This window comes from Prorops nasuta, unplaced genomic scaffold (genome assembly GCF_024137725.1).
Source record: "Prorops nasuta isolate Cenicafe-Biocafe unplaced genomic scaffold, Cenicafe_Pnas_1.2 PNAS00016, whole genome shotgun sequence".
Lineage (NCBI taxonomy): Eukaryota > Metazoa > Arthropoda > Insecta > Hymenoptera > Bethylidae > Prorops > Prorops nasuta.
Genome location: NW_027116813.1, coordinates 5,251,472 through 5,265,859, shown reverse-complemented (window position 1 = coordinate 5,265,859; position 14,388 = coordinate 5,251,472). Strand labels below are relative to the sequence as shown.

General features: G+C 37.1%; 1 protein-coding gene across 1 annotated transcript; it reads right to left on the bottom strand.

The window, feature by feature from the left end:
- Positions 1 to 530: 530 nt before the first annotated feature.
- LOC136779314 (uncharacterized) lies at positions 531 to 2,441 on the bottom strand. The gene is made up of 2 exons (XM_066736847.1): positions 782 to 2,441; positions 531 to 640 (listed from the first exon to the last, which is right to left on the bottom strand). Exons 1-2 carry the CDS (start codon positions 2,439 to 2,441, stop codon positions 531 to 533), a joined length of 1,770 nt encoding a protein of 589 aa, XP_066592944.1.
- Between the last annotated feature and the right edge of the window lie 11,947 nt (positions 2,442 to 14,388).

Genomic DNA, 14,388 nt, shown 5'->3' with positions numbered 1-14,388 from the left:
AAAACAAGAAACTTATCACTTAAAAAGATATATATTTGGAAAATCAATTATACTTACTTTGATTGCTTTATCTCCGCCTCATTTAACCATGTATATGGAAACGGTGGTGAAAATAAAATGTGAAACACTTTTCCATCGCGTAAGACTGCAAATTCCTTCACTATGAATGATTTATCTTTCAATCGAAAACCTTGAAAATCCACAAATGTTGGAGCCATCGTTTCAATCTTCAGGATTTTTTGGACAAATTGTGTTAAACTGTTGTCCCTGCTCCCTCAACCGATTTATTTACTCGAGAGAGAGAGAGAGAGAGTACTGGACAGTAAGTTGCACCCCGAGCACTCAATGAATAAATCAAATATTTGCAGATGCTATTATATATTAGTTTAAAAATTGCTGAGCTATGGAAAAAAAGCAACACACTCAGCTACATTTAGGGTAAAGGGGGCTCAGCGGGGTCAGTAATATGCTGCAAAGATTCAAGGTTATGCGAGCGAAAAAATCAACGCAGGGGGAATCTGTTTTACCATCTAGGAAACTGCTTTTACCAACTGGGGCCTAAAGTCAGAGGAGTGGGGGTGTGACGTAAAAATGCCGCAAGTATCCTCCCGCACCCTCGCAACCCTCTCGCCTCTACCTGCTGCGAGCTCACGTGGAGCCTCCGATTTCCCCCACCACCACCGCTTAGCACTTCTTGGCTCCCCCCACTACCTCGCAACCAGGCTCAGCCGAGTGGACAGGAGTGGGGGGGGGGGGGCTAGAATCGGCATAGTATGTCTACTTTCGTCCGCGAGGTCCAGAGAACCTAATTGAGGGAATTCAAGAGGTGAATACGACCGAGGACTATAATTCGTGATCTTTGGTAAAATTAATGCCGTCACCTTGAGTGAGGCCTGATCGTGTTTAACTGACTGTAAGATGAGTTCAGCTTTGCTCGAGACGTTATGTACCGCACCTCCTTTGACTCCGTAAATCGTTGCATTAACTTTGCGGCGTGTAACTCTTAATAACTGGGCTAGATTTTCCGTCATGAACGACGTTTGTGAACCCGGGTCGACTAAGCCTCTAATAATAATTTGACGGCCATTTGGTGCTGTAGCGCGTGCAAGAAACGTAGCAACGAGTGTCGTGCGTTCATCCATGGCACTCACATGAGCAACAACAGAAGTCGAAGACTGATCAATGGTTTGAAGACTCGTGGGTGAAGCAGCTTGAGATGAATTACGTTGAGGCGTCGGATTAGCTTGTTTCTCAAAATGCAAAAGCGTATGATGTGCCTTGGAACATTTTTTACACCGAGAATTACTTCGGCAATACAATATCGAATGTCCAGGTCTCAAGCAATTGATACAAAGTGAGTTATTTTGCGCTGCTTTATATCTGGCTTGAGGGTTCAAGGCAATAAAGCTGTTGCATTGATAGAGAGGATGATCCGCGTCACAATAAAAGCATTTTGCATTATCAACGATTGCGTTGAGTGATTTCAACGACTTAGGACGAGAAGTTTTATCAGTAGTTTGTTTACTACCTTTGAATTTATTACTAATAGATTCGAGCATATTAATCTGCTCGGTGATGAACTCTAAAAACTGAGTGATAGAAGGATATTTCAATACACGTCTTATTTCCTTCTCCCATTCCACAGTGATAATTTGATCTAGCCTGTTTGAGAGGATGTGGACCAATATGGCACTCCAACCATCAACTGGATATCCTAATGTCCTCAGCGAGTCTAGCGCAACTTTAGTTGTATCGCGTAGTGTTTTCATGGACATGAGATTGTCAGCGAAGACTTTCGGAATGAGCGTTAGTTTGCTAAAAAGGTTAGACGTAATAATTCGTTCATTTGTATACCTAGTCACTAATGCATTCCATGCTGTTAAGTAACTATCGTTACTGGCGGCTAAGGATCGAATTACTGAGCTAGCTTCTCCTTGAAAACATGCCTTTAAATAATGAAACTTTTGAACACCTGGTAATGTCGAATTATCGTGAATCATTGATTTGAAAGAGTCATAGAAGGTTGACCACTCAGAATAGTCACCACTAAACTTGGGTAAATCTAACTTAGGAAGTTTCAACGAGGGAGCATGGGTCCGCCCTGCAGTGACAGGAGCGACTTGCTCACCGCTTAAATTCTCGATTTGCTCTAAAATGTATTCTTCCGCAGTCAAATACGCCGTCATAGCTCGCTCATAAGTATTCTGTGTCGTATAGTTAAACTGTTGCAAATCTTTTTCCGATAAATGATTAGTGATCGTCACATGATTCGTTTGTATTTTCGCGAGAATTTCCTTGGCACTAGCCAGACGACCATTTAAATAAGGGACGGTAAAATTACCTATACCACGCTTTTTGGTGTTGACCAGTAGCCGTTCTAATTCTGAGCAATAAAGACTAACGTGACCTGCGCACATGAGTATTTCCTCCTGCGTTACCATTTTGCCACCAGAGACACTCCCCCAGTCACCTCGAAGAATCACTAATCAAAATTCAACTCAATTGAATATGTACCGGTTATATCCGGCTCGAAGGAACAGAAATTTGTTTGAAAGTTGATTGGGTGATATCCGCAAGGAGGTCTAGGAAGGAAGGCTCCAGGGTGACAAAAACAACGCCCAGGAAATCTGGTAAAATCAGTTTATTTGATTTGAAAAAAAAATACAAAAGAATGAAAAGTGCTCCAAAGGAGGCTGAGCCGCAAATTGATAATCCACCCAAAGTTACAACTACGAAATCCCAACCCTGTGGTCCCCAGGTCCCCGGACAGGATTCCCCGTACCTGAGACTCCCAGGCAACGAAGATAGAGAGAAAGGAAAACGATTTCTTGGAGCCCAAGAAATCGACGATGGAGCAGAAATGCGTACTAAGAGACTTAGTGGCGTCGCAGGAAGGGAGGAATAGCTAAGCTGCTAATCATACAAAAGTTTGACAGAGTCTAGAGCCTAGACTGACTGAAACGAGCCGCGCTTATCACAGAACTCTTGGGTATTGATATGTACAATAGACCCAAATAATAACAGCGAGAGAGAGTTCTACGCCGTAGGCCACCTATCGGCCTCTGTTGGAGGTAGGATCAAGAGAGACAGAGTGTGAGCGGGAGCGAGACGGCCTGAGAGTCCCAGACCGCTCGTACCTATACTCCGATCTCCAACATAATTAATAAAAGCGTAGAGAATTAAGTGTAAGTGGTTATTTTAACTTAATTTCTTCTATTATCCGTTATAAATATCATATTACTCAATTAAACTCAATCATCACATTTAATACTCAAATTAAATGGAAAGCAGTAATTTTACTATAATTCAAATTGCTATAGTCTAATAACACGAAATATATTGTGAGTGCACAATCTTTACAAATTAAATTTTAAAAAGATATAGATAACACAGTGTGATATCTTTGAATTGCATGAACCAATTTTGATATTCATGGTCTCAAATGAAAACTTGTTCAAAACCAATTTAAGAAAAGCTTTACTTAAATCATGACAATGGATATTTACGGCGATAAATCGGTTTGATAATTGGGACGACTAATCTAGCTATATAAGAGACATAGTGTTTCGGCGGCAGTATAGGCAAGTCTTTGTTTACTTTTGAATGTACTTATCGTTGAGACACTACTGTGCTTCTTGATTTATTTGTAAATTCATACTTTTTCCAAAAACAATATATACAAATTATTTGCATTACAGGGCCATTTACTATTTATTATTTTATTGTTATCAACAGTTATCCAAGTAAAACCTGTGCTACGTAATATAGCAGTATAATGCCCTTCCGTAATAGTATCACCATCATGGAAGATACCACCAATAACTTTATAAGCGTTATTCATAATTCGTAATTTTGTTGTTGGAATTCCTTTAATACCACATTGTTTAATTTTCATTAATTGATGTCCAACTATTTTAAATATTACGAATTAAATGATAAGCACGTTACTACTTGCTGTTATATCAACTTTTTCTAGTTGATATTTGCCGTTACAATATTTACAACGCTTCTCTCTTTTAATCCATACCGAATAATTTTGATCTATCAATTCAGAAAGATTAAATGATTTTTTGGATATTTTAGGTATATTAATTGAAATTAAACAGCTTGCAGAATGACACATTTTTGTGTCATTGCACGTAACACATCTTGAAGTAGTAGTAAAGTTATTCTATACTAGTGGCTGAATATAATGGAATTTTTTGCAAACATCTACAAGAAATTTGCTTGCATCTTGTTGAATATTCTCAAAGTAAGTATATCCTAAATATTGTCTAATTTCATCAAGTGTTATAATATTTGTATTAGACCGATAAGCAATGATAAAAAGGTTCATCAAATCACTTTTATCTAATAAAAATGTAGAGTTTCTAATTGAGGAGCAATATAACATGCATTGCATCGTCGCTTTTGCATATGAAGCAATCTTATTTTCATCTGTAATTCCTTTTACATTCCATCCCACATTACTAGGATTTTCATTATTATTAATTTGACACTCCATTATGTTCTTTGGTATCATCCAAATAGTATCGGTTAATTTTCGAGCTTTACTGTTACAAATATTTATTTTCTCTAACTCAGGTCTAAATTTTTGTCTAAGTCTGTTATATTCTAATATAGCCAAATCACTCGCTTTCACAGAAGAAGGGTCTTAGTTAATAATATGCAATCCTTTTAATTTGGTTACTCGTGAAAGCGCAACGTAAGCTTGACCACAAGTAAAAATGGAATTGCGTACATCTACAATTGCAGTATGTAAACTTAAACCTTGACTTTTATGAATGGTCATGCCGTAGCTAAGACTGATTGGAAATTGTTTTCGTATTACATACACTCTACCCATTACTTCAAATTTTGCACTAACACGTTCAATCGTATGCTCTATTCCGGTTGACAATACGATTTGCAACTTTTCTACATCATTATTATTATCAGCCGAATATGTTACTGATTTAATTGTAGCTATTGTTCCATTGACAAGACCTAAGGTGATGTCAATATTTCTTCTTAACATTATACGAGCACCAATTTTAACAGTTATGATTCTTGCTAATCCAGCTGTTCGAGTACTATCTTCATCTTCAGCGTTTAACACTTTTAATACTTTTTTCTTTAAGTAAATTGGATAATCTGTTGCATCATGGGCAATCAGTTGTATATCATTGGATTTATTCTGTTTAACATTGCTTCATTCAAGGCATCACATTGATTACATGTAGGCAGTAGACAAACTGAGTCAGCCGATAAATTAGAAATGAATTCACATAATTCTTGAATTCGGTCATCAATTTCAATACTTTGGAATTTAATTTTCTTTGATAATAATATTTTAGTGTCTGAATCTTGTACAGTTCCAATTCTAATTCTTGACAAAATGTCTTTGTATAATGTGTCTCCTTTTTGTCGCATATTAATTTTAAGTTCATCATAAGAAAATAAATTAGTCCACAAGTCAATGGAACTTAAAGTTCCTATGTAATTTTCAACTTGAAGTTTTGATAGTTTTATGAAAGGAGGACCATCACGTACAGGAGGCAGTTGTAATAAATCACCAAAAAATAACATATGCTTTTTGCCAAACCAGCCATCCTTTGAGTCTTTTGTGTTAAATATCTCAACTAATCGCAGATTTATATACATTAATGTCAAATTCGAAATCATTGATACTTCGTCAATGATTATTACTTCTACATTCTTAATTTCTTCACGAATAACCTCAAGCGCTACATCTAATAATTCGGTATAGTGTGCAGTGCGCCCGTGTTCCACTGGGAGTTGAAACAATCTATGAACTGTTAGACCATCAACATTAAATGCTGCTATACCAGTAGGAGCACTTACAATTGCATCTTTTCGTAAGGTTTGCTTAACCCAACATCTTATAGTTTTTATCAAAAAGCTTTTACCCGTGCCACCATCACCGCTAACATATAGTCTAAGAATTTCGTTATTATCTAAGAGGGTTTTCGTGACCTTATCAAAAACTCTTTTTTGATCAGAATTTAATTCTGATATCATTTTAGTTAAATCTAAATCTTCACATTTATTTGCCACATCATGAAATTCTTTCATAGCACCTTCTGCTTCAATTGGTACACAATCTAATAGATGATCCTTTGAACATTCATCATCATTATTACTTTCTTCAATATTTTTATTAATTTGCTCTTTTATAAAACCAATTCCTTTCTGAATTTCGAAATTACGCTCACGGTATTTTAATCCATCTACAAGTTCTGTTTGTAATGATAAGAACGCTTCTGCATAAGTATCTTGTCCACATTTTAGCTCATCTCTATCTCGCCAAGGTTTGAATAACAGTATTAATGTGTAAAAATAAGATTCCGGGTGTGTTTCAATATTACAATGATAATGATCAACTAAACAACCACGTAGACGTTTCTTTAAATAGAAGTTATCATCGGTCTTATAACATTCCACTTTTTTAACGGGTTTGTCTTTTACACGATCATACCATTTAACAAAATCATATAAACATAAACATTCCAATGCTTTAGCTCGGGTTGGATAAAAGTAATCAACCATAGAATGGCAAAATATATCTGTAGAATCAGGATTTAATTATTCAATTTCTTTTTTCGACTTCAGTTTTCTGCTACTTATCATATTAACATCAACCCATCTAATAGTAGTATCTGGATCAGTAATAAATAATGGAATTCCTAAAAGATTATCTGCAGCTTCTAACGCGCCGCATTCTCTATGGTTCAACATTCTCATTCCAATATTCCATAAATTACTACATAAAAATTTAGTAGAATTTATGACTTCAAACGCATCTTGTATATTACTTTTTTCAGATTTAGAAACATATTTCGTTGTATACCATGTTAACAGAGTAGACTTTTCTCCAACGAATTGAATATCCATATTTCCCTCCCATGCACATAGATTTGAGGGATTGTAATCATTAATATTAATTTCATCCTGTGATAGAGTTAAATCATAAAGCCTACTCTTTGTTTTTAGTTTTTTTCTACGTGCCATGGAGACAGCTACGTCTCTTATTAATAGCGTTTCTGTTATTGGTCGAGAAAAACCAAATCTACAAATTTTATTAGTTTTGTTATTGGTCTTTTTAGTACGTAAACAATAACTATTATGTTTGTGTCGTTGATGTATATCGACGCGTCTATGTAATTCAGGAGAAATCATTTTTGAAGGTATTCTGCAAGTAACATACTTTAAAATAAAAGCTGCTACATCTTCGGTAGATGATTCATTAATTATTGGAGCATCTTTTATCCAAATTAACATATGAAAGTGTTGAGTACCTCTACCTTGATACTCTCTACGTACAAAATAGTGTGAAACTTCTCCAATGGGATTGTCGGGTGAAGTTATAAAATCAATAATTGCTTCAAACTTATTTTTAATAAATCTAGATACCGATACAGGATCTGAAGCAATAAGTTCATTTGGTGACATATTTTTAGATTTCGGATATATTTCACGAAGATACTCAATCATATCCGTCCAAAGCCATTCACTGGGACTAAGTGTCAAAAACCATGTAGCAGGTCCGTAATTACGAATCATACATTTTAACATACATCTTGGTCTAATCCAATATTGCGGTGTATTACGTAGTCTGGCAAATATAGTATTTAAATTAGTTTCAAGTTGATGCTTGGATAACTTTTCTAAATAATTAACAGCTGTATATTTTTCACGAGGATTTGTGATATTTAATGTATGATAAATACCAGCATTAATATTCCGTATGTTAGAGTCATGTAATAAATAAAATAAGTACTGTATGTTTAAACGAAATCGTGAATGCTTAGACATTAATCTTGATTTAATACATTCAAAATTTGTAAGACTAACATTTCTATTTTCGTGTTGTCCATTTATCCCGTATGAATATAAATCTGGAAAGCATTTTAAGTCTAAATCTTTATAATCGAAATTTAAAGGACAATCATGAACTTTGAGCATTTGATAAAGTTCAGTAGCTGATTCATTGCTTCTCCCTTCATACATAGGATAAATTGTATACTGATCGTAATAAGAATCAGATTGCGACTTTTGTGTTAATAAAGCTTTATTTTCCTTATTTTCATCATTTATCTCTTCAAATATTTCATCGTCTTCTCTCAAATCATTATCTATTTGGAATTCAGTGTCTTGTAAATTAGAATGCAATAACAAGCCATCAGAAGACGTAGGTAATACTATTTCTGAATACAAGGGATTATTATGTGTTTCAGCCACAATAAAGCGCTCCATACTTTATTTACATCCACTAAGTTTTCCCACACTATATTTGATTTAGTGGGAACTCCTCTTACTAATATGTACAATTCATGATTTACATTTATTGGTACATGCGAAGGACAGATTTTTTTAAATGTTTCTTCCAGTGGTAAAGGCAGATGGAATGTCCTACCTTTAACTTTAGGAATCATAAACCTATGTGGTATATTTTCATTCATAACAGTTCCCATTCGCAAAACAGTTTGAAATGCTTTAGCTCTTTGAATCAAGATTCGTTCATAATCATTTAAGTTGTCTATTTCTTCTGGTACGTTTCGTGCATCCAAATTGTTCAAGATACACGTAGGTGGCATAATATTAAAACGAATTTTACTTTTACAGTATTGACAAATATAAGCAGTATCATTCTCTTTATAATCTAAATGCTGCAACAACCTGCTCCAAAGTTTCGAGCCATACGTTTTATTACAAATTTTTATTCTCGTTACATTTCTCTCGAAACATAACTTTTCGCAAGAAATGCATGGCCATTTTGGTATATCGATAGAACGTTTTGTAAAAGCTTTGAAGGCAAGAAAATATTGAGATTTTATGTCATCTTCATTTAAATTCATTTCTGTAAACTTTTCTTTATGTGCTGCAGCATTTTCTTGAGCTTCCTTCGATATTTCTTGAAGTACATTGACGTCATTTTCATTCAAAGCTTTGTCCAAATTATTAAGTTTTGCATCTAAAGCTATCAAATCGTATAACAATCTTTTAATGTACCTCACTTCAGGAAAATGAGAAGACAATATTTGTGTTGCTAGAAACTTTGATCTACAAAGCTTATAATTTATATAACAACCATGTGAATGGCCGAATTTGTTATAATTTACTTTATTGGAACAACGGTTTATATCTGTTATAAATTTGTGTAATTTTTTTAAATTACATTATAATAAATTTTCATAAAATTCTTTTAAATCATTTATTAAATTAGCATCTTTAACTTTACAAAGAAAATTACAATGCCATATCTTCTTAGTTTTATTTTTGGATTCCAAAATAGGCATGATATTAATACATTTACCCTCAGAATTCATTACAATTTTAGTAATATTTCTTTTTAAATTTCTTCTAGTAGTAGGAAAATCTTCCCCTGTGCCCACAGAGAAATCTAAATTTGCTACAAGAATTTCACTCATTGCATAATAAGAAGTTTCATAGAAATATTGTTCCGAAGAAGCAATATGCTTCGACAATCCACATAAAGAATTTACTTTATTCATAATATCTATAGAAGTACATTGTTTAGACCGAGTTACAGAAACTTCGGCCTTTTGTTTAATTTCTTTTAAATTTTTCTTCATGCTCGTAATATACGAATTTCGAGTATATAAACACCATTTTATTATGCGTTCAGCTTCCATTCTACTTTCTGTTATCGAAGGAATGCCGAGAGTTTTTGTTAAATTTTGTATGTACCTTTCAGCAGTAAACTTTAACGCTATATTATTGTTTTGTCTATTAATATGATTGTATTTCTTAATAAGTTTCTTTGCGACATAAAGTTTTACTGATTTATTAGTTTGGTAGTATATTTTTTTTCCTTTCAGTATGGTTTCTTTATTTGATTTGTATGAATTTTGTCTCTTTTCTAAAACAGCTTCTCTATTAATATCATATGATAATTTCATTTTTTTTATTCTACTTTCTTTATTTATTTCATATGATATTTTCTGTTTCTTCAATTTAGCTCCTTTATTTAATTCATAAAATCTTGTTCTTTTTCCTAATATATCCTTTTTATTTAATTCATAATATACACTGTAACGTCACGTTTCACGGCTTGACCTCGAATAGTGTTTTCACTCCAGAAGATTCCCTAAAACAATATTTATCGAACGCTATTCGGCCTTGGTTTGCCAGGGGAGGGCAGGGACCAGAAACGGACGACAAGACACACGGAGGTTTTATGGCCAGGAAATATTAAATGAAGTCTCGTTATTATTTTTAATATATGAAAATCACAATTTTATTTCCGCGAACAAAAATGAAGCTATACATAAATTCTATTTCGCATTAACTCAATTTAATTAATTATTTCATCTGATGGTGTTAGTTCTGGGCGCCAGTCCGCTGGAAATTTTCTTAATATGCCTCCGCGGTTGGCCGGCTTGAAACTCATCTCAAGTGTGGACCAAGACGCTTCATAAAATTTATCTGAAAATAAATGGGGGAACGGCCAGGGCAAGGAGATTCGCACGGGCACGCGTCGGACAGCCTTCGAGGAGGCTCTGAATCACCTTTCCTACGACGAGGGACTATACCTCGTCCTACCACGTATTCCCAAAATACAGGGACTCCCTACGCGATTCGCGACCCATAAACCTTAGCCTTCTACTCTCTAAACCGTTCCCGAATAAGGCAACGTAACAATTAATGAAAAGGAACAATATCCAAATTAATACGTCGTCCACGAGTCGAGGAATTACCGCGCAATCGAACACTAACCGACTTCTAACGACGGACGAAGCTCGAGGACAAGAAAGAATGAATAAAAAGACAATCAAAAAGAAGTCCTGGTTCCTCCTACAGAAAAATCAGGTTTACCTGGGAACCAATGCTACTTAGGCCATAGAGAAGAGTCAAGAATGCTGCATGCGTCGGTGCGTGTCCTCTACCACCAGGTCAACTGCTACACATCCTGCTATACTCCTAATTTCGGCTCTACTATTTGATGCACTAATTACGCACTATCCTGCCCAGGGAAATAACTACAGGGCAATGCCCTTACCGAGATATAAAAATGGACGGCAGAGAAAAGGAGAAACAAAACGGAGTACGTCCAGACTCGCTAGTTCCAAAATCACGAGTGAATCGGGAGGACAGTGGCACGCGAGATAATTACGGTCACGCGTGCGCGGATCGACCCCCTATCGACCCGCGATCCAACCTATTACGCGTAATGATCGCGGGGTCGCACAGGTGGCGCCGGCCCCTCCCTTTTACGATAGTAAGAAGACAGAGCAAAACAAGAAAATTATTTTTACGAGCGGATGCTTCGTTACACTCCCCCTCCCTAAAACTGAAGCCGGAGAGTCGCAGACTGTCAAGGGTCCAGGAGAGGAGAAAAAGAAAAAAAACGATTAATAGGACAAATGATTATAAATGTTGTTATTCAGATACAATGAAGATTATATAAAAAAAAGTGTTATCCACTTCTAGGAGTATTGCTCCTTGTCTTACAACCAGATCCCATTACCTCCACCCTGGAACCAGCAGTTACTAAAGGCGAAAGGTTTTGGCTATGCATGCTTAAGATGACAATAAAAGAAAAGAAAAATAATGGATATGAACTATCAAATAATAATACCTAATATAAAGGAGAAAGAACTTAGAATAATAGCTAGGCCAGCGGTTTAACACTGGTCCGCCCATGTTAATACTTGCATACATGAGTATTTCGAGTATTTTACTGGCTGACGAACGCGGAGTCGGTCAGACCAAGCTTCACTCGAGTCGCCAACGTTGCTATCGTTTTGAGTTTGGCGGGGGGTGTTTTTCAAGGATGTATTTTCCTTAGGAGGCTTTACAGCGTGGGTTTTAGGGTTTTCCCTTTCATTAGTAGTATCCATGGTAGTTTCAAGAGCTGGTCCTTGCCATCCTTCCGAAATCTCGGGATATACTGCGATAAACGGTTTCAAATCAGAGATGTGCACCTGAGGGCTACGGCGGGAATCCGGATCAATCAATTCATAAATCACTGGAGAAATTACGCGAGAAACTGTATATGGCCCTTAAAACCTTAAACCTAATTTAGCTGCAAAGTTATCGGCTGTAGAGGATAGCGTATGGTTTCGTTTCCAAACGAGGTCTCCGGATTTGAACGTCAAGTCACTTCTACCCTTATTATAGTATTTAGCCAGGCGTACACTTGCCCTTTCCATTTGTCGCTTTACAATATCATAAAGGTGGTGTTTCTTGCTGTTGCTTTAATTAAGCTCCTAGGAAAGGTACGCCAATTTCCTCCTTCTGCCTTCCAAACTCCTTGCCGTAAATTAATAATAATACCGAAAGCTTTTACAAAATCGATTCCTAAAACGCAGTTATAATCTAGTGTGGGAGCGGCTCGAACGGACAGGATTCGTTTCTCGCCTTCAATTGAAAATTCTAGAAGTGCGTCTCCTGCCGTTGCACATTGACTCCCATCACCTAAACGCAATTTACCTGCTTTAGAAAAATCTAAAAAATCTTTAATTAAATTAATAATATTACTACCGATATAAGTGCGTGAAGCGCCAGTGTCTAATAGGGCCCTAAACTTTTCTGGACCTATTGTGACCCATAGATAAGGCCTTTCGTCCTCGGCGCTTGGTTTACGGATATCTTTCCGAATCGGTAACACGGTTGCTATTACAGCTATTCTTTCCATGTGCTTTTCCTTAGATCCTCGCGTTATAAGTGGAATCCTGCTAACATCGTTCGTACTCCATATATTTTCTAAATTATTGATGGTTATGTCGAACTGTTTAAGGAAATCCATTCCTAGAATACAATCCAGAGCAAGGGTAGGAATCACACTAACGGGGAAGTCCGCGGATTTACTACCTACTTGTATTCGAAAGATTATATCCGTGGAGATGGCACAAATTTGACCATCGCCCACCTGTACGCAATTTAACGGTGCTAGGTGACTTTCTGAGGGAATCCCTGAAGCTATTCGAGCATTTATACAACTTCGCTCAGCTCCAGTATCCACGAGTCCCAGACAAACTACTTCCCCAATCTTTACTCGCAAATAAGCGCGGAAATCGGGAGGTGATACTAAGTCACCCATTAAGTTTGGAGGAACCGGCCTCAGGGTCACGCTAGTACTTGGAAAAGAAATAAAATTATTATTAAAACTAGCTGTTTCTTTATTAGTAGGGGAATCGCCGCTATCTCCTTTCCTCTCCTGATATCGTGCTGGTGAGTTAAACGAGTCCTTCTTCAATCTGGATGATCGTTGTTCCAGACACGAATCTTCGGCTCCTCCCTCTAATGCAGCTGCTAATGATAAACTCCTATCCTCACTATCTAAAAATTTATAAGGCGTATTCCCTCGAAAGGGATATCCTGTTTTTTGTGAGAGTAGTCCTATTGGTTTGCATTAATTTGCTATCTTCAGCCTTGTTTTGGTATGGTCCTTGATTCAAAGGGAGTTTCCTTAAGGTGTTGGGCCTTGATGGTTTGCTTGAGGCAGCGCTGGCCCCGTTCGCTCGCCTCCAACTGGCGTTTCCCTGCAACTCGTTATAATTGTTGACAGTTGGCTGCGTGTTTGAGGCAGATACTCTCGGTCTTCGGGGGAGAGGACACTCGGGAGCCCAGTGACCTAATTGTTGGCAGTTATGGCAAGGGCTATTCTCCCGGGTGTGACGGATACTGGGTGGTGTATCGGCTGTTGGTGTATTGGTGGTAGTCGCCAAATTTGGGACTAGGCGCCAGCTTATAGCTCCTGGTGGTAGCGGAGGTATCAGCATGTATTGTGGCAGCCCTTGTGAAACGGCTGGTGCGGCGCCGACAGCTGGTGTCCCACTATTCTTGGGCCCATTTTCCGAATCCTCCCGACTTCTTCTTCAGAGTCTTTGCTTCTCCTACGCTGGCTAAGGCGGAATCACTTTGAGATGATGTGTCTGTAGAACTCTTAGACTTATTTTTCTTCGCCTGTTGAATAAGTCGCTTCTGTTCAGGCTGGGATTTAGTGTCCGCTTCCTCCTCATCTCCTAGTGGGGCACATTTACTGGTGGTTTTGGACGGCCGGGCATAGACTGCACTGGAAACCGGTATTGTTCCGTTCTGATTGGTGGTGCTTCGGCGGTTTTTTATCCTTGCCCATTGTTGTTCCAGTTCTTGGCCGATTCGGACTAACCTTCGACTAGAAGTGATTTCACTCTTCAGGAAATGCCTGGTGTATGCGGGCAATAAATTGTCATATATAATCGACAACCGCTTCTTGTCCTTAAGAGGTGGGTCTAAGTAGGAGAATATTGTCTCCATATTCTCCACAATCTCCTGGATTCCTTTTTGATCTCCTTGAAGACGGGAGTATGCTTGTTCTTTAATTCGCTTCCTGGCTTCTTTAGATGCGAATCGTTGTTTGAATTTTCTTTCGAAACTTTC

Bases quoted from the DNA above. Each gene is read 5' to 3' on its own strand.
- LOC136779314 (XM_066736847.1), bottom strand. From the start codon at position 2,441: ATGGTAACGCAGGAGGAAATACTCATGTGCGCAGGTCACGTTAGTCTT. The intron at 641-781 runs GTAGACATACTA...GTGAGCTCGCAG, and splicing joins TCTGGACCTCGCGGACGAAA to CAGGTAGAGGCGAGAGGGTT.